Raw genomic sequence first — 24898 nt, forward strand, 5'->3', positions numbered from 1 at the left:
TCATATAATCCATATAAATACTTCTATCGAATAAAATAGATCATTAAATACGTATCGCACTCTTTTTGTACATAATTCAAAATTTATTCTGCGAATAAAACAAAAACAAAAGCTCGAAAAAGTGTGAAATTTGAAACAATGGTTTTATGTATCGTAAAATGTTTTACACAGAATTTCGAATTGCATACTTAGATATATCATTATTACCATTAGAAACACAAGAAAATGTAGATATTAAATTTTTTTTTAAATTACTTTCGAGATCGCGATAATAGATTTTTTTGTATTATTTTATAGATAATTGATACTGCGGAAAAGGAATTGGATCAAAAGATAGAGGAATTTAAATTTAGTACTACAATTCAATCATTACTTGACAATTTGAAGTATCCCGACATATGTACTTAATAATTTGAATACGTATTTCGGCAAATGTCTGATTGGCGCGTTGCCGAATCGAATACCCTTATAGAACTCTTCACTTTCTATCCCATTTACAATTGTATGTCGATGGCCCGCCCCGTACTATATAATTTCATATCACTATTAATGTTGTAACTTGTAACAGATTTTTCTGTGATTGTAATTTTATTTTATGCTCAATACCGATTTATATTGCAAGTGACACAAAGTGCTCATCTACGTGAAATATACGATACAAATTTTCATTGAATGATAAATCTGTATTATATATGGTTTGTGACATAACCTAACGATCATTTACGTCATTTGGACTGTTGTATTAGAGTAATAAGAATAAGTATATAAAGAGTGCTGCTGCTTGCGGTCAATAATAAGAGGAGCTTGTGAAATTAATAATTTTTTTTCGAAAAATAGTTATCGAAGTCAAGATAATGACTTTTCTATATAACTTTTTTAAAAGATCTTCTACATTCACATTGGGCATTCTAGCAGCCACCTTTTTCTTCGAACGAGGATTTGATATGATTGGGGATAAAATATTCGACAGGCTGAATGAGGGGGTATGTATAAATATACAAGTACAAGTGAGAAATATTGTATATTTTAAAAATATACAATATTTTTTTGTATAACAAATTGATTAAAATAGTACTAGTTCGATCTAGTTATTTCTCATTGTATAATAAATTTCATGCTCAATCTCATTTAATTTTATGTTTTTGATAAAGCATTTAATAATATATCATATGCTATTGTAAATTGTATGCGAATAAAGCTATGTAAAGTAATATAAATTAATATTTCATTTTCATAAGTTGAATGCAATTTTAGTAATCCTATAAAAAGCATTGCATAACAGGTATATTAGACTTAAAATAAAAAAAAAAAAAGAAAAGAAAAGAAAATAAGAGTCAGACAACATGATGTATAATTTTTGTTTCAGAAACTGTGGAAACATATTAAACATCAATATGAAGAAAAGTAATCAAAAGTGTTAATTATGTTATGTTAGATGTGTATGTTTGTGTATATCATATAGATATGCTATTGTATAAATAAAGAACAATTCGAATAAAAATATGATATAAATTTATATTGTTTATAGAAACGAAATTTCCTCTACCACGGTAGTGTAAGTTTGCATGTTAAGAAATGTGAACATAACGAAAACGAAACATCTGTACCCAAAACTTTGCGCGTCGATGAGAGACAGGGGAGAGGGGAATACCGATTACCCCACTCTTTACGAAACAAATCATCACTGACCGTCAATAAAATAAGACTGGTGTATTTCAATTTTCATCACACTCTCAGTTGTAGGCTGTAGCAAAGCATCAGTAAAGTAAGTGTACAATATTTTTTATTTATCTTTACAGTAACTTACTATCTATATTCGTCTACGTGTATTTGTATGGAAAAAACTTCCTTAAACATTGTCGTTGACTTTAGTACGTTATTCTCTTAGTTAATTTTTGATATTTAACGCGAAATAAAATAATAAATTTCCTTGTTTTCATTCTACGTTTATTCCACAATTTCCCTTTTTCTCCCGTTCTCTTTAACTTAAAAGTTTCCAACATGCGTGATGGTCGCGTATTATGTTTTTAAATATAATATTTAAATATCATTTATGTTTATGTTTTTTATTTACTGTCAAAATAAAAATCATATATTATTAATATTTTCATATAACTTTTAATTATATAACATAACTAATTTAAACGTAAACAGTCGGTACTACTTACAGTGGTTCGATAAAACGACCGGAAAATAAAGTCATGTTTAAAACGGAATCAATAATCATAAAAAGAAACGGTCTGTCCATTTTAACGTCGTTACTCCATGATGACAGAAGCTTATATCCGATTTCTGTAACAGTATTCTATCACTATATTTTTGTAACTGTTTTATAGATGAATCAAATTAAAAAAGAAAGGTTCAAAAACCTGTATCGGTTGCAGCTAGCGTTCCTTCTTCATCTATTTCCAACTTAACATTTTGCAAGATACTAGCCACATGTATCGAACTGTCAGAAATCATTTTGGACAAATTCGTATTAGGTTGAAATATATTCTCGATACCCAACTGAAACGAGAATAATTTTAACACTAATCTTTACTTACTGGTATGTATACTTTGCTTCCCATTAAAAATAAATTCGTATACGATATTACATACGTGTCGTAGCGTGGGCACTAAATCAAGGTTATTCTCAATATTGAATTTCGGAAGATGAATAGTAATATCTTGTTTTTTCAAATTTGCTAGGATCGCAGAAACTGGAACAGTAATTAAATCATCGGATAATATCCGAAGGTATGGATCATTTTTTCTAGACCTTGGCATCAATGTCAACATCGATGTTTTACCATCCTGGGAAATTTATCAATGCATTTACATCGTTATAATAAAGTATGTGACATTTATTTCGGTGATTGTTTTCGAGATTTTTGCCTTACCGAGTATGGAATTTCTAAAACATGTGCTTCAATGGAGGGTATATAAGCATATCGATAAACAGATCCATGTTTCATGAAGTACGTGTTTCTACATTCGCCATTAGGAATATAGAAGCATTGTAATTTCGTGTTCGCCTTATCGAACGATTTTAACCAGAGTCCTTTAAAATAGATGACTGAAGTCAAAATGAGACGCGTATCAGGTGGAAGCTCATTTAATAACAAAGCCGAAGAGATCGTATTGTGCGTTACACGACGAACCCATTCATTGATATGGCGCGCGGTACTTTGCGATTCCATAAAATTTACGCTTTCTATATCTCCTTGGTAACGCGATCGTAGAATATTTTTGTAATTATTTGATACGCGTAAATTTTCGTGTATCCACAATCGTGTGGTCAAAGCAATTTCCGTCCCGTTCTCGTTTCTCTGAAATTAAAAAGATTTCGTGCCTTTATTCGTAGCAGTTCTATATACATATACGTTTATAAACTTCGATATCGTACGTTTAAAGAGGCGAGAATACGTTGTGCGAGTTCTCCTCTACGCGACTTGCCTTCCGGTAATCTTAATACCGAAATAATTTCCGATTTCGTATTACCATTCGCACCTTCCATTAACATTGTCAAGATTGTTTTAACACTTGCAGGCGATGATACTAGATTTCCATCTTTATATTTCTTGGTTAGAGCCTACGGTAGAAAAAGAGTACATCGGATTTAATTTCTTTCGATTATTCGACCCGCGTGATGTCGAGTTCACCTTACCTGTGGAAAGTACATATTGAAAAGATTATTTCGATCTTCGGCATTCAAGCCTGCTTGGGAAATCGAGTCTAAAAATAGTTTTATATTAATAATCGTATGTAGTGTGTTATCTCGTTCATTGTGGAAATAGAAGGACAGGAGGCCATTATCCGTTACCACTGATACAAGTTATCGAGGAACCGTATAATGATGTCACGAAACAGGAAGAGATTAAGCGTAATTTTTAAGTATACCTAGGGAAAGAACCTTCGTGCAATACGAGCGCAGCAGTCGCTATTTTACATAGACAAGTATACATAGAACAGTAAAGTAGTAAAAAGCGGTATAGTAACTGTAAAGAAAAAGGAAGATGTTGTGTTTTATTAACTATTGGTATACAAAGCCGTTTAAGTACTTATTTGTGCAACGATTAGTATAAAAAAGAAACGAATGCATAGAATAGTTATTAAATCCTGCTTGTATCTTTACATTACGTTATCTTAAATTAGTATTTAATTGTAAAGTAAAATTGTTGTTTTAAAACTCATTGTCACGAAGGCCGGGAAGAAGAGATTAACCTGCACTTGATATCCCTGCGTTAAGCCTGGGCGGTGATTGAGACAAATATTTTTCCCAGCTAGCGGTACTACCGGTTGTATCAAGAGGATTCATCATCCTGCCGATATAGATAACGGTTCCTGTGGACTCATCTTCGATGTAGAATACGAATGGATGATCGGCGTGGAAGATTTCCTCCCCGATTTTATTCCCAATATCAACTTCTAGGAAACAAAGCGGAAAAAGTAATATTTTATATGTATACGTATAGGAGAGCGCAAAAGAGGAAAATTTACCAGTAGCCACATAAGCCGTAGTGCCATTTTCGTTCACTTCGATACCAGTTTTTTGTAAAATATCCGAAACTTTGAGATTGCTCGAAATTCGTCTGGTTTGAGCTATGCCCGTTAATGTCGCGGTATCATCAAAAATATTGCGAATACCAACCTAATGAAACAAAGATGTAGAAGTATTGAAATGAAATGAATGTAAACGAATGAAAGGGAAAAGGTGAAGAAAGTGAAAGGAGAAAAACTACCTCACGGAGAACGGGTTCCATGTGACTGGAAAACTGGTATTTAAACTTAGGAATAGTAACAGCAATGGGCAGATTTTGCATCTGCCATACGTATCGTGTCAACACGAAAGGAGTAACTTCGTTGACGAGGTGTTCTATTCCATCTAATGTTTTATTCCGTGGTAATAGCAAGTACAAGGCAAACTTGCGTCCCTAAAATAAGGTAAGATAAGAAGAAAAAACGAAAAAGAAAGAGGAAGAACGTACGTCATATGGAATTCGTAGAATTGTGGCGTCTAATTCAGGCGAGTTGGCGTAATAAAATCGACCGAATGTATGCATAAAAGGTACGTCTATAGTTTGGTTATCGATCGTATGAAATTTTCCCGTTCGTGTATTTTCCGGAGAAAAATATTTGCGACGCCACGATCCTTTGAAGAAAAGCGTGTTCATGATCAGCATCAAAGAATTCTTAACGTTGTTTTCTGAAAAAGAAAAACTCGTTTGTCGAAAGTACTTGGTTTTATTGCTGCTTACTATCGTTGTTTCATTTTTACCATCTTTTATCATTTGATCTATGTTAGCATCGGTAATATTGCTGACCCAATCATTAATCGCTTGCACGACTGGCTGCGCGTCAGATAAATTCGCGGAAATCACGTCGGTGTCGTAATAGGCTTTCACAGTGGCTTCGTATTTTTGTCGGATCAAAATGTTTGAATCGATATAAATTCTCGTTCCAATATTCAAAATGTACGCTGGAGGATTGCTCTGTGAGAGATGCGACAAGTATTATTTTTTAAAGAAAATCTGCGTGTCGTCGTATTTTTTTAAAATACGTTGATTTTCACGAAATTCGGACTTCCGGAAAATTACCTGCAGCGATTGTAAAATAGTGGAGAATCTCTTTCGTATAACATTTTCGTTGGCGGGTAATTGCATGGCGGTAGCGAGTTCGTGTGCAGTTTCATCCTGAGCTCCTTCGTACAACAATACCAATACGATTTTTAAGGATATAGGCGAGAGCAACATATTCCCAGAATATTTCTTGCTCATAGTCTACGATAATGCGAATTGAATGTTGTCAAAATGAAAGTATATATGCACGTGTATGTATACAATTGATGTGTAATTAAAAGTTGACGCTTATTACTCTAAACAATGCCCAATCGAATATGTTAAAACGTTCTCCTTGATAAGGTATAAAAATCTCATCGTCTTTGTCGCGATTAACAATTACAGGACCAGTGCTTGTAGTTCTGTTCGTATCCAAATCAGACGGAGATTTCGTTATCTCTGACTTACATTGTTTTATAGTGAGGGTCACGGCAACGATATATGAAACCAGCAGATATCCTGGAAGTAAATAATATCGCCGTATGATCGTGAACGACGATCGTGATTTTCAAACATGATCGTGGACCGAGTGATCGAATAAAGAAAAAAAAACTTCAAGTTTGGATTAATAAAACCGGTCGTAAAAATGTCAAACTAAAGTAAACGTTATCGTTCATCTGCTGCATTGTCCAGAAAAATTTATGTGTACATTTGCAAAATCGTTTAAATTCACTTCTCGATTATGTTTTCACACTACACAAGAAAAACCAATTATTCTTACCCATTATTCCAGTTATTCCAACGACACGTTTCATGGTTGTTCGACTTCAATTTACTGTTGGATAAGGAATAAGAACAACGACGAGTCCAGACAATGCAGTTGAATACTCAAATCTACACGAACAATTCCGCGCGATCCACTGTATTCTATTAATACAACGATTCGCTATGTGCTGATCTCAATCAACTAGCATCCAACGGGTATTCAGAAAACTAAAAAGAAACCGGTTGGTCGGCTTATCTATTCATTCGTTCGTTCGTTCGTTCGTTCGTTCGTTCGTCCGTCTGTCCGTCGTTCGTCCACGCGTTCGTTTAAACAACTCGCTGGCTATACGATCAAAAACGAGCAGACTTTTTCTGGATAGAGATTAGAGTAGATGTCAATACTTAAATATTCGATTTATCGTCTTTGTTTTTGTAAATCGAATAACTCGAGCGACCCAGACAAACATAATTCACAATTTACATCAAATTACTTCTGATTTAAAAATAAAAGCGTGGATACCATGTAGCGTCGTTTGTATTGATTTAGGTTTATATAAAAATCAATTCGAACACAATTAAAATAGTTTCGTTATATTAGTTGTTACGTCGTGTGAGATGGTCCGTGCGACGTCCTTCGTTGTCTGACCGTCGAAGCTCCACGTACCGCTATACAGGTCCTTAATAAATCTAAATTAATTTTCTAAATTAATTAATTGTTTATTAATTGGTAAATACTAATGTTACGTCGCGCGAGATGGTTCATGCGATATCCTTCGTTGTCTGACCGTCAAAGACTCACACACCGCTATACAGGTCCTTAATTTAGATTTATTAAGGACCTGTATAGCGGTACGTGGAGCTTTGACGGTCAGACAACGAAGGATATCGCATGAACCATCTCGCGCGACGTAACGTTAGTATTTACCAAGTAATAAACAATTTCACGTTCTTTTCAATTAGCAATTCGAATGGAATAAATTTTAACGTTTGATAATGTCTCCATAAGAAAGCATTATTCGGTGCTTGAATCTTTGATCGCCTCTTGCAATTTTTTTCGTTTGGTACCTTCGCATCTACCATTTTGTATGGCTGCATATTTATTAAAAGCTTTCGAAATCAAGAAGGTAACTGCGTTTACGGTCTTCGTAATTACATAAGTGTAAGCTAATTTTACTATCTGGTCTTTTACCTGCCAAACGACATTTAAGTAGAAATTCGTTCATTTACGAATCGGTAAACTATAAAATACGGTAAAACCACAGCTCCGCTTCGTAAAAATTGAACGAGAATTTAGTAGATACTTTTTAGAACGAATAAAATCTTTACTTTACTCGATACTTTCGACCCAGATGATTCAGCAAAATATTCGTAGTCTTAGCTGTATATACTTTCAAGACTCAAAAAGGAAGGAAGATCGTCCAGGTAAATTACCATTAGGGAAAGTTATTTTTTTCAAATTCCAGGTATATTAACGGTTTAATCCTAGTCAGAGATGAATGGAAATTTCACTTTTGAAATGGCGTTTCCTCGCATACCTATGGTCGTAAAACGCATTACGTTTGTTTTGTGTGCATTATAAATTTATAATTTATAAATTTATTCCTATTTTGAAAAAGGTTGTGGAGACGATTCAAGTACGAAATCCGAATTATATGATTTATTCTTTATCCCCAGTAAATAGAAGACAGGGTAATTTTTATGCTAGAAAATATATATTACAAAAGTGAAAAAAAATTATCGGTTTATCGCTATATATACTCGATCACGTTAATGACGCTTCACAATTGCTTTAACAACATTGATTCATCCTTTATCTGTTTGCGCAATATTTCAGCCTCATCTTCACTACTGCTACTAAAATAATTTATTATATTTCTCCGTTTGCTTCTTTTTGCTTGCTGGTTCGATTGTTTATCGCGAGACCGTTTACGTTTTCGTTTTTCAAGCTTTAGTTCAGCCTTCTCTAGTTCAGACAGTTCACTGTCTCGAGTAATATCTTCGCCGTCACTTTTATCTTCTGCTATGCAAAAGGAATCCTGAAAAACAGCATCACCACTTTTAAATTTATGCGTTTGCACATTATTTTTATATTTGCAAGACTATTTATTTTACTTACATTAATATAAGTTTCTGCTGTTTGAGTTACAGCCTGTGAATATACATCTATACTAGAATTAAGCGTACGTTGCTGCTTGAAAATGAAACCACCCTGTCTTTTTATCGGGCTCCTAACGGTTTGTAAGTAATGAGCGTGCATGTCAGATGTATCATGTATATCCTGTGTATACCTAACAAAATCTTCTAGATCATCATCCGTTTCAGAACTTTCGTCCGTTGTATCGTCGTTCGGGGAGACCTCCGCTTCCTCGCATATAAACTTATTTTTTGTTTTTCTTAACTTTCGGTTGCGATTACGCTTTCGGAAACATTCTACTTCGTTCTTCTGACTTTTATATCTTCTTGTATCGTTTGATTCGCTGACGAAGTAAATGCTTCTTTCCTCTTTTGCGGATAAATCATCGTTCATCGAATCGTTCTTATTTCTGGAGCAACTGTTCTTTGAATTCCGACATTTTGTTACGTTCGCTAATTTTTTCGCTATAGTCGTACATGGAGAAGCATTCTGTTTTGAGATATCCATTGGCTTTTTAAATGAAATCCATTCTTCGTCATCTGAAAAATACGCTTCATGATCGGTTTCCGCTTCTACCAATGTTTCGCTCTTTCGTTTTTCTTCAAATGTGTCGAATTTCGCATAATTTTCTACAGCGTCAGTCGGAACTTCAAAATCGTCGTTCCATTCGAATTCTTCCACTTTTAACTCGGTATCGACCGATCGATCGTTTGAACCGTTTGGCTTTTCCGATTTATCAAAATTCTGTTCATCTTTATATTCAATTGGGTTAACCATTTCCTTATCATAATTTGACTGGTCATCGATTTGCTGTAAGAAGCTTTCGTCTTGAAATATATCATCTTCAGATTCCTCGATCGTTTTCGAATCGATTGAGTTTGAATTTAATAGAGGTATTTCCTTGATTGCTTGTGTTATGCTAAAAATGCGATTATCTTCAACTTCAAACATTTTCGACGGGTAACTACTCTTATCTGCCGTTTCTTCGTTACAATTTTTTTCAAAATCACGTTTACATTGGTGAACTGGAGCCGAAGAAAAATTTTCGTTTATTTCGATCGTTCCTTCCAAACTTATATTGGTTTTTGATTTGAAATTGTGATTTAACTTTATATCATTGGGAGAATTTTTTACTTGTACATCATTATTAACATCGGTATCTTTTGTACAATTTCGTTCAAAATTATCAGTTTCAGAATCATCGGATGTTTCATCCAGTAAGTCTTCAAACGTACTAAATTCCAAATCTTGCAACGTGTTATTTTTATTTCCCGCTTCGACTGGTTCTAAAATGTCGTTCTTTGCGCATCGATCGGAAGCGATTGAAAGATCACAAATAGAGTGTATGTTGCTATTTTGAGGATTATTTTCTTCATTATCCAATAAATCATTTTCGTTTGAATCACTACTATCGTCGAGCAAATCTTCAAATCTAGAACACGATAGTCGTTGAGATTTGTCAACGATTTCTGTTATTTTACTTTCCAATACAGATTCGTTATAATACAAATCGTTATCGTCGTTGTTCTCACTAGCGTTATCTAATTTATTTTTATTACAATTAAGTGGAATGACATCGTTTAGTGTGATTAAACAATCAAGAATTTTAATATCAGGTATAGAAAATTCAAAGAAATCTTTTTTAGTAGAATATGGTGATATGTGACATTTATCGATTTTGCATTCATTCTTTATTTTCTCTTCTTTTTCAGAGATCCTTAAAGCGCATATCGTAAGAAAATCAACAGCCTCATTATCGCAAGAAAGAATTTTCACATCTGATAACGGTATAGTTTTACAACCGTTATTGTTTTGAATTATTTCGGAATTAAATGTTTCGGAACTACCCTTTTTGTGTTCTTTAATTTGTTCGATTTTCAAATATTTCATCATTGTAAAGTTAGCTCCATCTTTTTGCGATTCAAAATTGGATTCTAAAGTGCCTATACAATTAACGTATTTATTAAAACAACTTACAAAAGACACTGTAATGAAAACAATTTTACAAGATTTTTACCTGTATTGCTAATTTTTTTTAAGGTATTCTGGCATTTTTTTTCTGATTTTTTATCTGATTTTCCTTTGTTCTTTTTATATTTTGTAACTGGACTTTTTGGTTGCTCAGAAATCTGCATTCTTAGACATTCCGGTGTGAAAACATCAGGGATCATACGAGGATTGTTTTGATAAAGCGAAGAGAAAATGTTACTTGTATTTATTATCTTATAATTCAAAGAATCTCTTCTAGCCATTGTGGATTTTAATGTCTATAATATAACAACATTATCATCTAATATATGAAGTATTTTAAATATTTTGGAATGTTATGTTTTTGACTACCTCGTGTTCTTTTCCATCTGTAACTAGAATAATTATATGCCCATCACGTTTTCGACCCGTTCTTCCCATTCTTTGTACTAACCGCGTAGGTGAATGCTGAGATACGTCAAAACATATTATTAAATCTACTTCTCCAACATCCAATCCTTCTTCTCCTATTAAATATCAGGCAAAAATATTTCACAAAGCTTTATTTTCATTAACAGTGTGTTACTCCTTTATACGTTACTATTGTATATATTACACTACATACCTATACTTGTAGATATAAGAACATTAACATGATTATTTCTAAAATTCTCTAACGCTTTTATCTGTTGTTTTTGTTTCTGTCCAGCTTGGCCAACAAACATTTGTGGCCTTATTAATGGTCGGCATTGTAACAATAGAATATAAACTTCACTCACGATATCTCGATACTGTACAAGAGAAATAATAAAATAACAATAATAAAATTTTACTGCAGCAATGAACTTGAAAATCACAAACCTCGACAAATACTATAGCTCTTGTATCGCTTTGTTTCTCTTCACTTTTCTTAAAATGATGCAGAAGTAGTTCTTTCAACTTGTCAAACTTAGTATGTCCAAATATAAGATTTTGTGGTATCTGAAATTAATTTTTGAGTTACACATAAAAAAATATCAAATTCCCTACATTTCATATAAGGTTGTACGAACTTCCATTTCAGCTTCTTCGCATAAATTCTGTATATCCGGGAATGGGCCAAGATACATTGTAATATCTTCAAGCAATGTCTGCAATTGTGGTTCATCATTCATCCAAAACTTATCAGAATGATCTATTAGAACAATGAAATAAGTAGTTAAATGTAAATTTTATGAATAAACTGAAAACAAAATATCCATACTTTGATAAAATTTATGAAACGCTCGAAGTCCATCTCTAATCATAAGTTCATAAGCATGGTACATTGTCATTAATATATTTAATGTCTTTATAATTTGTCCATAATTTCCTGATTTATGTGTTTTCTTTTGATATTCCTTCAATAAATGAAATATCTAAAACAATGAAACAAATCGTCTTATATTATTATTATTACCATCTAATATCTAGTAGTATAATTTACCCTTCCTTTCGAAATATTTGCTGTATGTCCATGAAGGATATTATGTTGAAGTAAAATTTTAACATGACGATCCATGATAAAGATATACCTCTCTTTGTATTCAGCTAATTTTTTGTTAAGTGGTACTAAAATTATATCAACTCTTCTTTTATTAATATAAGGTATAATATCCACAGAGGTTTCATCTCTTAATTCTATATGAGCAATTAATAAATTCTGTAGCACCTATAAAAGATAATTTAGTTATTTATATAAAATATAGTACAACTATAAAAAGTATTTCAGTAATGTCTATATACATTTTAGTAATCTTTATATAACAAAATATACCTCATGAACGTTATCAATTTTATTTCCTGGTGTAGCAGAAAGGGCTAATACCCTGAAAGTTTGATTCCTTCCATTTAATATTCGAATGCACTATGAATATAAAACATAATGCACATTATTCAACTTATTAAGAAGTATTATAATTAAAACTTTTTGGCGTTCCTTTATTTACTTATTTATGAATGATAACTTTCTTGTGTGGAATAGATACCTCACAGTAAGAATGTTTTCCCAATGCCTTATGAGCTTCATCTATAACTACACATTTTACTAAATTACTAGGTACAACGTTTTTGTCTAAATCATTATGGAAAACTTGAGGAGTAGCAAATATTACTCTTTTTTTTGACCAAGCTATTTCACGCTGCTTGTGGTTGACTGCTCCTGTAACAATATAATATTTTGATAGTACGGTAAATATAAATATATAATTTATATAATATTTAAAACATTTCACGGACTATTAATATATCACTAATATACCTGTAAGTTCAATAGTTTCTATACTAGGAATTCCCATTGTATTATGACATGCGAAAATTTGTTGAGCAACTAATGGTTTGGTGGGTGCTAAAAATACAACCTTCCCACATGGATACCATCTCCAAAAGTTATACATTACAACCGCAGCAATAAATGTTTTCCCCAATCCTAATAAGAATAAAATATATACATATATATATATATATATATAAGAGAGAAATAGAATATATGTATATGCTTTTTTGTATGTAATATTTTTAAAAAATAACTTACCAGTGGGTAAACAAACCAATGTATTCTTGTATAAACATGCTTGAACTATATTGAACTGATAATCTCTGATAGGATAATTCTCAGGATATATCCATGTTTTACCAGCAGATAAATCAAATCCTTTTGTTCCTTCATCAGACGAAATGCGAGAATTTTGTGATAATTCCATTTGCAAAGTTCTTCTTTCAATCAATTCCCAGTTACAGAGAATTTATATATTTTATCATTTTGGTATATTTACATATATTTTAATAAAGAATAACTTTTTGAGCAGATTTCGAAACAACTCGTATTTGCAAATAACTGTTTTCGTATATAATTAATGATAATTAGTTAACCTGTGAAATAAAAATTGTAATTTTTATAATAATTTGTATAGTAAACAATAAATTGACACAATGATCAAAATGTAAACATTATATATCTATTATGTACGATGAAACTTATTGAAACTTAAATTTTGTTCCTTTTACTAAACCGGTAGAAAAGCTACATCATACTAGGGAATTTTTTTATGTGGCACAAGATTGGATCGTAGGATCAAAGATTTCCTCTGATAGGATCTTCTTTGATTTGTTGCGTATATGAAATTCCTGAAATTAATTTGAAAGTATTAAAAACATTTTCATATTGCTATTACCACGATTATCAATATGTTAATTATCGCAGTCGTAAAAAATTTATATCGTTAATATAATTTATAACTTAACAGCTAATATAATTGTGGTAATAAACGTTCAAAAACTTATTATACATATGTTTTTACAACTGGAACACATTTCATTTATCATGTAGAGGTATTGGGAGGTAAAAAGATGGGATCGTAAAAAATTATTTAGAAATTAATTTATTATCTTTATACGTAAAGATATACAGAAAAGAATATGATCGTTTGGATCGGTCAGCATATAAAACAGATGTAGATAGACGTAATCATCTTTACGCGGCTATATACGAACAGTGCTTAATAGAAAGAAACTAAAAGCCGAAATATAATAGACTAGATCCCGTTGATTACGATGTATGATTTGTTGATAAATGACTATTTAATGCAGCTTTGTGGGTAAACTTTTTTAAACAAATCAGGCATTCATGGGTTTTTTCGTTTATGTGCACGGATAAATGTTTTTTCAACGTTGCTTTATCCTTAAATATCTTCTGACATGCACTACATTCATATGGTCGTTCTCCTGCGTGTACTAATATATGACTATTTAACGTTGTTTTCTGAGTAAATGCTTTATGACATACATAGCATTCATATGGTCTATCACCAGTGTGACTTAACATATGTTTCCGCAACGAAGATTTCTCTTTGAAGGATTTTTGACAAATATGACAGGCATGCCGTTTATCGCCAGTATGCACAAGCATATGAGAATTTAATCTAGTTTTTTCTCTAAAGGCCATGTCACATAGCTCGCACGCAAATGGTTTTTCACCCGTATGTATCAAAGTATGTCGATTTAAATCCGATTTACGTGTAAATATTTTATCGCAGACTTTACAATCATATTGACCCCCGGTATGTAATAGCATATGGCTATTAAGATCTGATTTTCGAGCACAAGCCTTATGACATATCTGACATGCGTGTGGTTTTTCACCTGTATGGACAAGCATATGAGAATTTAATTTTGCCTTTTCCCGAAAGGTCATTAGGCATTCTTTACACTCGTACGGTCTTTCTCCAGTATGAACCATTGTATGCCTTATTAATTCTGACTTTCGTTTGTACGTTTTTTCACAAATATTACATGCGTGCGGTTTTTCACCACTGTGTGCCAACATATGGTTGTTCAATGCTGTTTTCTGTGTGAACGATCTATGACACATTGTACACTTGAACTGTTTGTTTCCACTGTGTAATGTCATGTGCATATTCAACTTTGCTTTTTCCCTAAATGCTGCAAAACATACATCGCATTTATATGGACGTTCCTCTGTATGAGTAAGCACATGACGATTTAGACTAGATTTCTCTTTAAACGTCGCGTGACAAACATCACATTCAAATACTCTTTCCTCTATGTTCAATGATTGATCATGCTCAGAATCTGGTCTTTTCATAAACACTTGTTGTAACGCATCATTGTCATATGGTTTTTCTAGCACATGCATTTGCATATGGCTACGCAAACACCATTTGTAAGCAAATCGTTTTTGACAGACATTGCATTCCAGTGGGCTCATTCCAACATGAGTCAACATATGAGCATGTAAACTAGAATTATCCTGAAAATTTTGTTGGCAAACTTCACATTGATTTCCACTACAATGCATTCTCAAGTGAGTAACCATAGAATCATTATTCAAAAACCATTTTTTGCAAATTGAACATTGTATTTTATAAAATTTCGGTTGCTGTCCATTTTGACAAAATCCTGGATGTTTTTCTGCATCATGCACTTGAGCAAAGTTTGGATTGGTTAAGCACCTTTGCATAGCACCATCTTCTTTGTCACACAAATTTGTGCTTGCAATTTGTGCTGTCCAATTTTGATGACTACTGGATTCCCCATCCAATTCGAGTTTTACCTAGAATCGTTTTGTTGGATCGATTGACTCTTCTACAAACAAAACTCAACCGCTGACAATTTTGAATGAAATTTACCATTTCATTAGAGAAGTCAACTTCGTTATTTTCGATAGGTAAAAATACCTTCTCGAATGTCCCAGAGCAGATGTCCTCCATGTAGTCTGGATCAAACCTATCGCCTGGTTCCTCTTTAAGTACAACGCTTACAATGTTTTCGTCCTTAAAGTAAGGTTTAAGTTAGAGTCCTTGTGGAAGCATTGTATTGTATGGTGCTGCTGTTTCATAGAAAACGTTTACCATAACCTGACTGTCTATGTTTAACGCATCCATCGGTTCATCTTTCACTTTAAAATCTTCCATTTGCTATGATTTAGTCTGAAAATGAAATTTATTTATTTATCTGGTCTTATCATGTTTTGCATATAAACAACCTGATTATAGCATAAAAAGCACAAATAATGTTTTAAAAATGTAGTCAATAGTAGCGTACAGAGTCGTGTAACCTTAAATGTATATATACGGCGAACGATTTAGTCGATTCAAAGATTTTTATGCATGCAATCATTTTATTCGTAAGATTCTATTTCATACGATAATTCCGTTCCGTTATTTGTTACAACCAAACTAAGTGCACACGATGATTTTTTTATATCTATACTTACTACGGAGATTACACATTTCACCCACAAAGCAGAACGAGCAAATCAAAATCTGTTAATTCCTATTCTGCTTGTTTTCCGTTTTAGCGTATTCGATTTCTTGTACTCTTTACAATTATACACATATCCTTTTATTTTCTTGCAAAAAATTATATCTGTTGAATCGATCGATTTACTTCTATATCACGAAACTATACTGCGCGTTCTACCACACATGACAAGCACACGTTACATAAATACCATACATCTACTACACAATTATATGTATGTAAGTACATACGTAAATTCGTTGCTTGACCATACCACTATCTAACAAGTTTTACACGGAACTGCAACTTGAATGATCGCGCTCGATAACGATATATTACAGAACACATCTTTTTCGATACATACTATATGTGTATATATTTATGTATGACGTATATTTATTAAAAAAAAAAAAGACAACAGATCAAGATATTTTTATTTCGAATTATTTATTGCAAATATTTTATATGAAATTATTCGTTTCTAATTATATATTTTAATATCTCTTTATATTATTATATTATATTTTAACATAATTGATAATATTTCATAGAAATATTATTATTTTCTAAATGTATTTTTTTATTTTATTCGGATAGTCGGAAGAATCTGTTTATTTCGATATATTCTACCTCATTATAATAAATTAGATTAAATTGACGTATATTGTATCTTTACTGCTCATATAACGACGAGAAGTATATGTATATATAGACAAAAATAATGAATTTAAAATTTCTAACGTTAATTTATGCATTTACTTCTATTATAAATAATGATACTTACGATTGGAAGCACACAATGTTCTATCTATGTTTATCTTTTCTCCAAAAATTTATGATCTATTTCATAGAAAGGGCCTCGTTTAAGTATCTTTCGTGATGTAAACTAGGGAGAACTCAATTAGATTGGCTGGTGAATGTTCATAAATTGTAATGTCTTAATGTAACATTATCAGTAGGAAGGATATATAGCTAAATGATATTTTTAATATCTGAAACGATGCTAGGTAAAAGACAAAGGCAGAAGAAGAAAAAGAAAAGGAAAGAAAGGTAGGCTTCTTACATTACAAAACTTTAGCGTCGTTAGAGGAAATTATTTTCCCGTGGTTAAATGGAGCGGTCTCTTTGATCTTGCCATGATTATAATCAAGCTTTTCGCTTTCGTGAATTTCAGGCTTACCCACTCGCATTCGTATGCAGTATTGTGAACTCCTTCGGACTATATGCATACATGTGTGGTAAAGAGACTTTGAATGAACATCAATAAATGATGCAACGAATCGTGGAAAACGGTATTAAGCATCTCCACCTATTTGACTTACTAACATTTGTTCTGCCAAGAAATAAAGAGACGTTTGAAGAAATGTATTTACAAAATTACAGAATAAGTAGGCCACTTGAAGTACGGTAAACCGCTCTTTCCCAGCGGATATCTATACATATTTAAGAAATATCAGAATTTAAATATCACTATCATTAACTTTACGATTTGTTTCGCAATTATCTTTCATAATTCTATAAATCAATTCACTTGCTGTGATTAATAATAACCTATAGATACAGGCACATATGTTGAAATTGATCAACAATACGAGAAATAACAGCGTCGATATATTTTCGATCAGGTTAATCGCTCTATAATTATAGTTGTGTATATTTAATAAAAACATAATATAATACATACGTATTTGTAAATTGGAAAGAAAAATAAGAGAAAATAACACAGACCTGTGTAACAATGTTAATCGAGATTCATATATATCTGATGAGTCGTATGTGATCTTCTATAGTAGCTCCTAAAACGTGATTAGAAGTCTCATATCCATATCTCGAATCCTTCATATTTGCAAGGTGAAAGCGAAGATTTTCTAATTGGCCGCAAATATGAAGGATTAATACTCCAAAAAAGTTATCGACCCCGATATAACAAAATGATGCTATCAACAAATTGATACATTGAACAACGTACATTATTTCAAAATATAAAGTTTTGGAGACATTGTAAGAGTAATAAGTTGGCAATGGAAGGAGCTTTCCTGCATCTGTCCCGTTCGTTACGTATCGAATAACAATACTGAATCTCGACAGAATCATCAGCAGCCTTATCAAGATATATACTAATATATAACTGAATATATTGATTGTTCTTGCCAAGATTAACAATGAACAAAAATTATTTGAAAAATATCAATTAATTATAAAATACACCTTCTGAATGTTCCATCTTTGACTTTTACATATTCAACGCATTCAAACTTTTTTAAATGCTATTGTTATCGTTTCTTTCTTACGCGTGAACAGCAATAAAAATGTCAAATGATAATGTTAAATACTCGTGATAATAACCTTACAACATGGAAAAAATAGTAAAATGTTTAATACTTTATTTTGTTCTCGGTCGTGAGAAACGAAATTTGTTTCTAACGTCGTTGCTTGTTAACATACAGGTTACTTTTTCACTTGTGAAAGTACCTGGAAACAACAACGATGAAACATTTTTTTGTCAACTTAACTTTTAAATAGACGGGGGAAATAGTTTCTCGTTTCTCCTTTCTCTCGTACATTTTTAATAGCTCTGATAGGTTCGGACGATCGATCAACTAGATCCTGTAAACGCTTTCTTTCGAAGAAAAACCAAACGTTTCACGTCGCGATATCATGAATGATATCTTCCTACTGTACAATCGTTCTTTGCACAATTTAACAATCTTTTCAAAATACAAATTGCGAATACAGCAAACTGCACATATATCTGATTTATACGTATAATATCTTTTCCAAATGCTATTTGTTAAACTCAAAACTCGTAATTAATATATGTAAGAACTGTTATACGTATATATACGTTTAAGCGAAAGTAGGTTTCGAAGGAAGACATACAACAGTGGAGATATTGAATCGAGTATTTTTATCATTCCGATCTATATATATATATATACAGGTATTAAAGTTCAGATATTTTTCGATAAAATTTATTTCAAAATTTAAATACTCGTATCCGTTTTATTTAAGATAAAAAATGTTCCTTTATGAACATTTCGCACAATTTCAGAAGTTTTCATTCAATTTGTCTCTCGAAAAAATGTGTTCCTAGTTCGCATAATATATAATACGTACGCTAACAGGCAGAGTTAGAATGATTGTGAATCGATGTATCCTTTCTTTTCGAATCATGATCGGCAATTGCTTTCTCCCGACACAGTTTTCTATGCGTTACGTTCTTTGTGGTAATCTCATTGCAGGTGCTACCTCACGCACATTTGAGTAAATTGTCACGAGCCAAATGCCAAGAAAGATTCGTAAGCTCTCCGCGCGGAGCGCCGGTGTGTGAACGACCTGTCGAAAGGCTAAATGTCGTATTTACTTATTTTAATTACCCAAGTTTTTTATGTTTCGGCACTATTTTAAGTTTGGCATTTTTTCAAAACTGTGTGACGTTAACGGAAAACAATAATTCCTGTGAAATCTAACCAACAGATCAAAGAAACTATTTGAAGGCGGTCGCATCACGTACTGGTAGGCGTTGCTGTCATTTGGCTTCTCTTCCTCTTTATTATTTTCTCTAAATTTTCTACCGCATAATTTTTTACGATTTACATCTTTATTTCCTCTTAGAACGTAACAATTGATCTTTCAATCATTTTCGATTATCACATATATTCTATAATACATCAAAATTATTCTTTGAGAAGATGATGCTCTTGCAACAAATACAATTGACAGATTCAAATCTGTTACTCTCCAGGATCCTCTTGTCGTTTGATATATATGATTAAATACTCGTTAGACTACGTGTTTTGCAAACATGTTAACATATACAGATGTTTAAAGCATTATACTCTTTAATTTTAATTGTATCTGGAGTGTTTTAATATTAATATAATTATTGTAGGAAGGGCAATGTTTGCCAAAAAGAAGAAGAAACCACAAATATCTACTCCAACGAATTTTGAACATCGTGTACATACTGGATTTGATAAACGTGAAGGAAAGTTCATTGGACTTCCATTGCAGTGGGCTTCTATTGTTGGAAACAATCAGATTTTGAAATCTACAAACAGACCATTACCCTTGGTGGATCCAAGTGAAATTACACCCACGGAAATTTTAGATCTGAAAACTATTGTTCGAGGGCATAATGATCCAAAAGGAAGAACTTCTACCAGTGAGAAAAATACTGAAAATGGATTACCCAAAACCAGCACAGTTGCTAGATCTAACTCTCTTCGTTCTTCAAGCCCACCAAGACTCAGAAGGGATTACAGGTAACCTTTTTCTATATGTGTGAAATCAGGGTGTTATTATAAATAAGAAAGACGTTATTATAGGTATTATTGTATATAACAAACATGTTATTGTAGGTGTTATTATAATTATTAAGTATCTTATTACACTTTTATGTTACAGGCATAACAGTAATTTGCCACCATCTGTGCCAGAAGGTCAAGAAATACCTTCTAGCACTAATCAAGTACAAGGATATACTAACTTTGGAAAGCAACATAATTACCTTGATAAAATGAGACAAAATTCACCCAATGTTGCAAGCACGTTGCATCCTAATGCACAAAATATGATCCCAAATCTTCAGAATCTCAATCCAAATATGCAATCATCTCCCAATTTAACGCATGTTGGTTCTAATGCCCAGAATTTATCTTTAAATTTCCAAAACTTAAGTCCCATTACAACCCCACAGTGTCCTATGCAAAGTCCTAGTACTCCCCAACTCGTAGATTCTGAATTTCATAGGCTAAATACTCAGATGACTACAAGTACATCTGGACAGTACAATGGAAACGTCCAGGTAAGCAGTGCTATGCATAAGTATTATTACATTTTATCAATGTTTAAAAATATATATTATTACTTATACAGGCTTCACATATCGAAACATCCTCGAGGGATCAACAAGTAACTCAAAATACTCTTTTGCATAAGCTGCAACCTAAAATTTCACCTGTTGGATCCATTGCATCACAGCGACCATTGAGTCAATTGAGTACGCATAATGTTAATAAATATTCACAAGCCTACAGTACGCCAGAAAATCCATCCATTTTGCAATCTCATATAAAAAAACCTATTGAAACGTCTCAATCGATGCATAATTTGTCAAAGTCCAATCTACCGTCCTCCGGAAACAGTTCGACACCTGATCAAAATCAAAATATGAAAAGTGCTTTATCTTCGGGTAATCTAGCGGTCGGTTCAAGTTCGAGTACGACGAACAAACAAACAGCAGAACAAAGACTCACTCATGAACAATTTCGAGCGGCTTTACAGATGGTGGTAAGAAACTAAAGATTAGCATCAATAATCAATATGAAAAGAATACAATACTTGACAGTTTTTATTTCGTTTTAATCGTTACTGTTATACTACGTAATACTGTAGGTAAGTCGTGGCGATCCCAGAGAAAATTTAGAAAATTTTCTTAAAATCGGAGAAGGAAGCACTGGAACAGTATGTATAGCAACTGAAAAAAATACAAATCGGCAAGTGGCAGTGAAGAAAATGGATTTAAGAAAACAGCAGCGGCGTGAACTACTTTTTAACGAAGTGGTTATCATGCGAGACTACCACCATCCGAATATTGTCGAAATGTATGACAGTTTCTTAGTAGATGACGAATTATGGGTCGTGATGGAATACCTTGAAGGTGGAGCGCTTACGGATATTGTCACACATTCTCGGATGGACGAAAGTCAGATTGCCACAGTGTGTTCTCAATGTTTGAAACCACTTGCATATTTACATTCTCAAGGTGTTATTCATAGGGACATCAAGTCTGATTCGATATTACTAACAGCCGATGGTAGAGTTAAATTATCCGACTTTGGATTTTGTGCTCAAGTGTCTCAAGAATTACCCAGGCGAAAGTCTCTCGTTGGAACACCATATTGGATGAGTCCAGAAGTTATTTCTAGGTGAATTATAACTTTTCTGTTTAATTTCGTATAAGTGTTCCGTTTTCAATTCATTAATGATATATTGTGTACATGTATATATATGTATATGTATTCATATATGCATTCACTGCTTCAGGTTGCCATACGGTCCTGAAGTAGACATTTGGTCATTAGGTATAATGATCATCGAAATGGTTGACGGAGAGCCACCGTTTTTTAACGAACCTCCTTTACAAGCTATGAGACGTATTAGAGATATGCCTCCTCCAAAGTTGAAAAATTTTCATAAAGTGAGTTCAAAATATTCCACAATATATTATTTATGCAGACATAATGATATGGTTTATATGGATTATTTATTGATATGATTGTCACTGTTGTTATTCAAAAGGTCAGTCCGCGTCTTCAAGGGTTTTTGGAAAGAATGCTTGTTCGTGATCCGGCGCAAAGAGCCACGGCTACTGAATTGTTACAGCATCCATTTCTTAGGCAAGCACAGAGTCCAAGTATTTTAATTCCATTAATGAGGGGTTCCAGGCATACGAACTGCTAAGTGCTGATAAGTTGGTGTAAAAAGACGGGTGTGGTAATTGATTTATTAACACGGACATAGATTACAAACGTAATCGTGTTTACGATTGTTTTTTAGTTTGTTATTAGATGGTACATTTTAGAATATATAGAATATAGGAACATTTATGTGGCCTTTGATTGTTGAAAAAAGAAACTTACATTCCATTGTGGCCTTAATCTAGAAATGTTATATCATTTATCTACGTTACCTATGCTAGGTATTAACGTTGTAAAAGATACTTTTTTATACCGAATTATTTAACAAAGTATTGTACACATTCAAGTGCCTTAAGCAGCACTGTTTTTGTGCTCTTCTATTTACAACTTTCATTTCGATATCAATTTCGCTATTTGTTACCTATGAAATCATTTGCAAAATAACAGATAAAAATCTCATTTCCTTCGTTGATTTAAATGACGATGAGAGATATTACTAATCAGCAGAATAAAAATATTTTTGCTAAAATATTGCTGTCATGCATGTACTTAAGGTAACTAGTAAGTAGTCATATTTAATTCAAGAGTGTCAATAAGACAAATTGAAGTATTCTGAGAAAGGAATAGTTAGCGTCGATTAATACATTGCTTAAATCGACGATTTATATGCCGTATAGTTTAAAAAAGCAAAACATCGATTTTTATCCTAATTTATTCGATATGCGTTGGTATAACGCTTTAAATGTACGCGACTGGAATAAAAGTTATTGCTAATCTTTTGAGGCTGATAAAATAACGTGATAAAATCGCCATAAAGTGATTCAAATTACTCGAATATTAGATCCAGTGCGCTTTCTTCAGTATTCTTAATATACATATAACAGAACATATAACAAAATATCTTAGGTTCAAAAATGCGCTAAGAAAAATATGCCGTTAGTAAATAGATATCTGTAATTATTAACGTACTTTTCAATATGTAGATATTTCATGTGGAATTAACCAGAGAAGTTTCGAACAATAGGTATTTCACTATATTAATTAATATATTTTAAGATAAACCGCAATGATACCTAATGCCATTTACCTTGATCGAATAAAAGATCAAAATACAATACGGACAAAGGCCATCGATCGGATAGATGATTTATGATAACGATAATTTAAGATATGCATCGCAATAGAATTTTTACAAAATGTAGATATTATCGAATTTCATTACATAGATAAAACATTTAAGCAAAAACTGTGACCGTAAAGTGAAATGAATTACCTAGCTACTCGCCATTTATAGAAATTTAAGAAACAAAAATTATGCGAAACAATCATTATGCGTTTGTTGTAATCCTTACAAGATACTTCACAATGACGTTTGCCTGTGCCTCTCTTTCGTTTTCTTTCTACCTATACACATGGAAGTGCACGTCTGCGACTACAGAATCTGTATGTATGTATACGATAACATATTGACTATTGATAATTGATATTAAACAATTTAATAGAATGAAATCAAAAATATATGACAAAATAAAAAATAAATTTAATCAATACATTTACAAAAATATACTTCAGACGTAATAAAGAGTCCATTATGTATTTTTTATTCCATGAATAACACAATATCTTCTATAAGAATTTACATTATTATAATGGCAAAAAATAAATCAATTGCTGAACTGTTGATCCCATTACCTTCGATATCTTAATTCGATATCCATTAAGGAATACATGTTGACGTAATTAAAAAAATTTATACATTACGTTTCAATATTTCTTCCAATTCAAAAAATATTTTGATTATAATAGAAAATATATGGAAATTCGAAAAAATTTACAAATTCTCGTGCAACATCGACTCTTTCAAGGATATATACTTTGTATTATGTGATGACTAAGAGACGTCGACGAAAGAAAAGATAGGAATCGTATGAATATGTAAAATGAAATCGATTTATCTTACCTTATAATCGTCAGAGGCGCTGATACCGTACGATTCGGATAGAAAGATATTTTGAAATATCATTTAGCCGATTGGTGGAATGCGACGAGCCTTCGCGCTAAGTATGCTTGGTCATTGGCGCCACTGACGTTTCTCAACCAAATTTAACCGATGTTTTCTCAGAAACTACACTGTAAGGAATTCACATAGCGCGATGCATATGTCAAATATTTGTTGGAGAAAGCAACAGAATTCCGTTATCGTAATGAAAATATAATATACAATCTGCTTACGACAATGTTTTTTTCACTGACTGAGCGTATTTTTTATATAAAATTCGAAGATAAAAAGA

At 32.4% G+C, this 24898-nt stretch overlaps 4 protein-coding genes across 9 annotated transcripts; 1 reads left to right on the plus strand and 3 right to left on the minus strand.

Moving 5' to 3' along the window:
- Nucleotides 1-1452: 1452 nt before the first annotated feature.
- LOC126919226 (serine/threonine-protein kinase PAK mbt) lies at nucleotides 1453-24194 on the plus strand. Of its 2 annotated transcripts, none has more exons than XM_050728129.1 (7): nucleotides 1453-1765; nucleotides 20078-20450; nucleotides 20593-20992; nucleotides 21064-21477; nucleotides 21583-22115; nucleotides 22234-22387; nucleotides 22489-24194. In XM_050728129.1, exons 2-7 carry the CDS (start codon nucleotides 20086-20088, stop codon nucleotides 22648-22650), a joined length of 2028 nt encoding a protein of 675 aa, XP_050584086.1. In that variant the 5' UTR covers nucleotides 1453-1765; nucleotides 20078-20085; the 3' UTR covers nucleotides 22651-24194. The 2 variants fall into 2 exon arrangements, with proteins under 2 accessions (XP_050584086.1, XP_050584085.1); XM_050728128.1 differs by lacking the exon at nucleotides 1453-1765 and adding an exon at nucleotides 19498-19701.
- On the minus strand, nucleotides 1767-6842 carry LOC126919218 (plasma protease C1 inhibitor-like). The gene is made up of 15 exons (XM_050728112.1): nucleotides 6322-6842; nucleotides 5857-6059; nucleotides 5580-5762; nucleotides 5261-5474; nucleotides 4971-5188; nucleotides 4725-4916; nucleotides 4483-4633; nucleotides 4207-4410; nucleotides 3650-3717; nucleotides 3389-3574; nucleotides 2883-3311; nucleotides 2602-2796; nucleotides 2370-2508; nucleotides 2169-2292; nucleotides 1767-2073 (listed from the first exon to the last, which is right to left on the minus strand). Exons 1-15 carry the CDS (start codon nucleotides 6353-6355, stop codon nucleotides 2067-2069), a joined length of 2547 nt encoding a protein of 848 aa, XP_050584069.1. The 5' UTR covers nucleotides 6356-6842; the 3' UTR covers nucleotides 1767-2066.
- LOC126919207 (Fanconi anemia group M protein) lies at nucleotides 7948-13462 on the minus strand. 2 transcript variants are annotated; one of them, XM_050728039.1, is made up of 13 exons: nucleotides 12959-13462; nucleotides 12686-12853; nucleotides 12414-12586; nucleotides 12203-12292; nucleotides 11873-12097; nucleotides 11651-11804; nucleotides 11460-11581; nucleotides 11269-11388; nucleotides 11033-11198; nucleotides 10780-10934; nucleotides 10457-10706; nucleotides 8422-10373; nucleotides 7948-8341 (listed from the first exon to the last, which is right to left on the minus strand). In XM_050728039.1, the coding sequence occupies exons 1-13, from the start codon at nucleotides 13125-13127 to the stop codon at nucleotides 8084-8086; spliced, it is 4002 nt and encodes a 1333-aa protein (XP_050583996.1). In that variant the 5' UTR covers nucleotides 13128-13462; the 3' UTR covers nucleotides 7948-8083. The 2 variants fall into 2 exon arrangements, with proteins under 2 accessions (XP_050583996.1, XP_050583997.1); XM_050728040.1 differs by lacking the exon at nucleotides 12959-13462 and having other exon boundaries at nucleotides 12203-12254; nucleotides 12686-12833.
- LOC126919234 (zinc finger protein OZF-like) lies at nucleotides 13790-19450 on the minus strand. 4 transcript variants are annotated; one of them, XM_050728151.1, is made up of 4 exons: nucleotides 19303-19450; nucleotides 15795-15872; nucleotides 15573-15716; nucleotides 13790-15496 (listed from the first exon to the last, which is right to left on the minus strand). In XM_050728151.1, exons 2-4 carry the CDS (start codon nucleotides 15855-15857, stop codon nucleotides 13973-13975), a joined length of 1731 nt encoding a protein of 576 aa, XP_050584108.1. In that variant the 5' UTR covers nucleotides 15858-15872; nucleotides 19303-19450; the 3' UTR covers nucleotides 13790-13972. The 4 variants fall into 4 exon arrangements, with proteins under 4 accessions (XP_050584108.1, XP_050584107.1, XP_050584109.1 ...); XM_050728150.1 differs by lacking the exon at nucleotides 19303-19450 and adding an exon at nucleotides 16160-16479; XM_050728152.1 differs by lacking the exon at nucleotides 19303-19450 and adding an exon at nucleotides 16160-16479 and having other exon boundaries at nucleotides 13790-15528; nucleotides 15621-15872.
- Nucleotides 24195-24898: the final 704 nt, after the last annotated feature.

This window comes from Bombus affinis, chromosome 8, assembly GCF_024516045.1.
Source record: "Bombus affinis isolate iyBomAffi1 chromosome 8, iyBomAffi1.2, whole genome shotgun sequence".
Classification (NCBI taxonomy): domain Eukaryota; kingdom Metazoa; phylum Arthropoda; class Insecta; order Hymenoptera; family Apidae; genus Bombus; species Bombus affinis.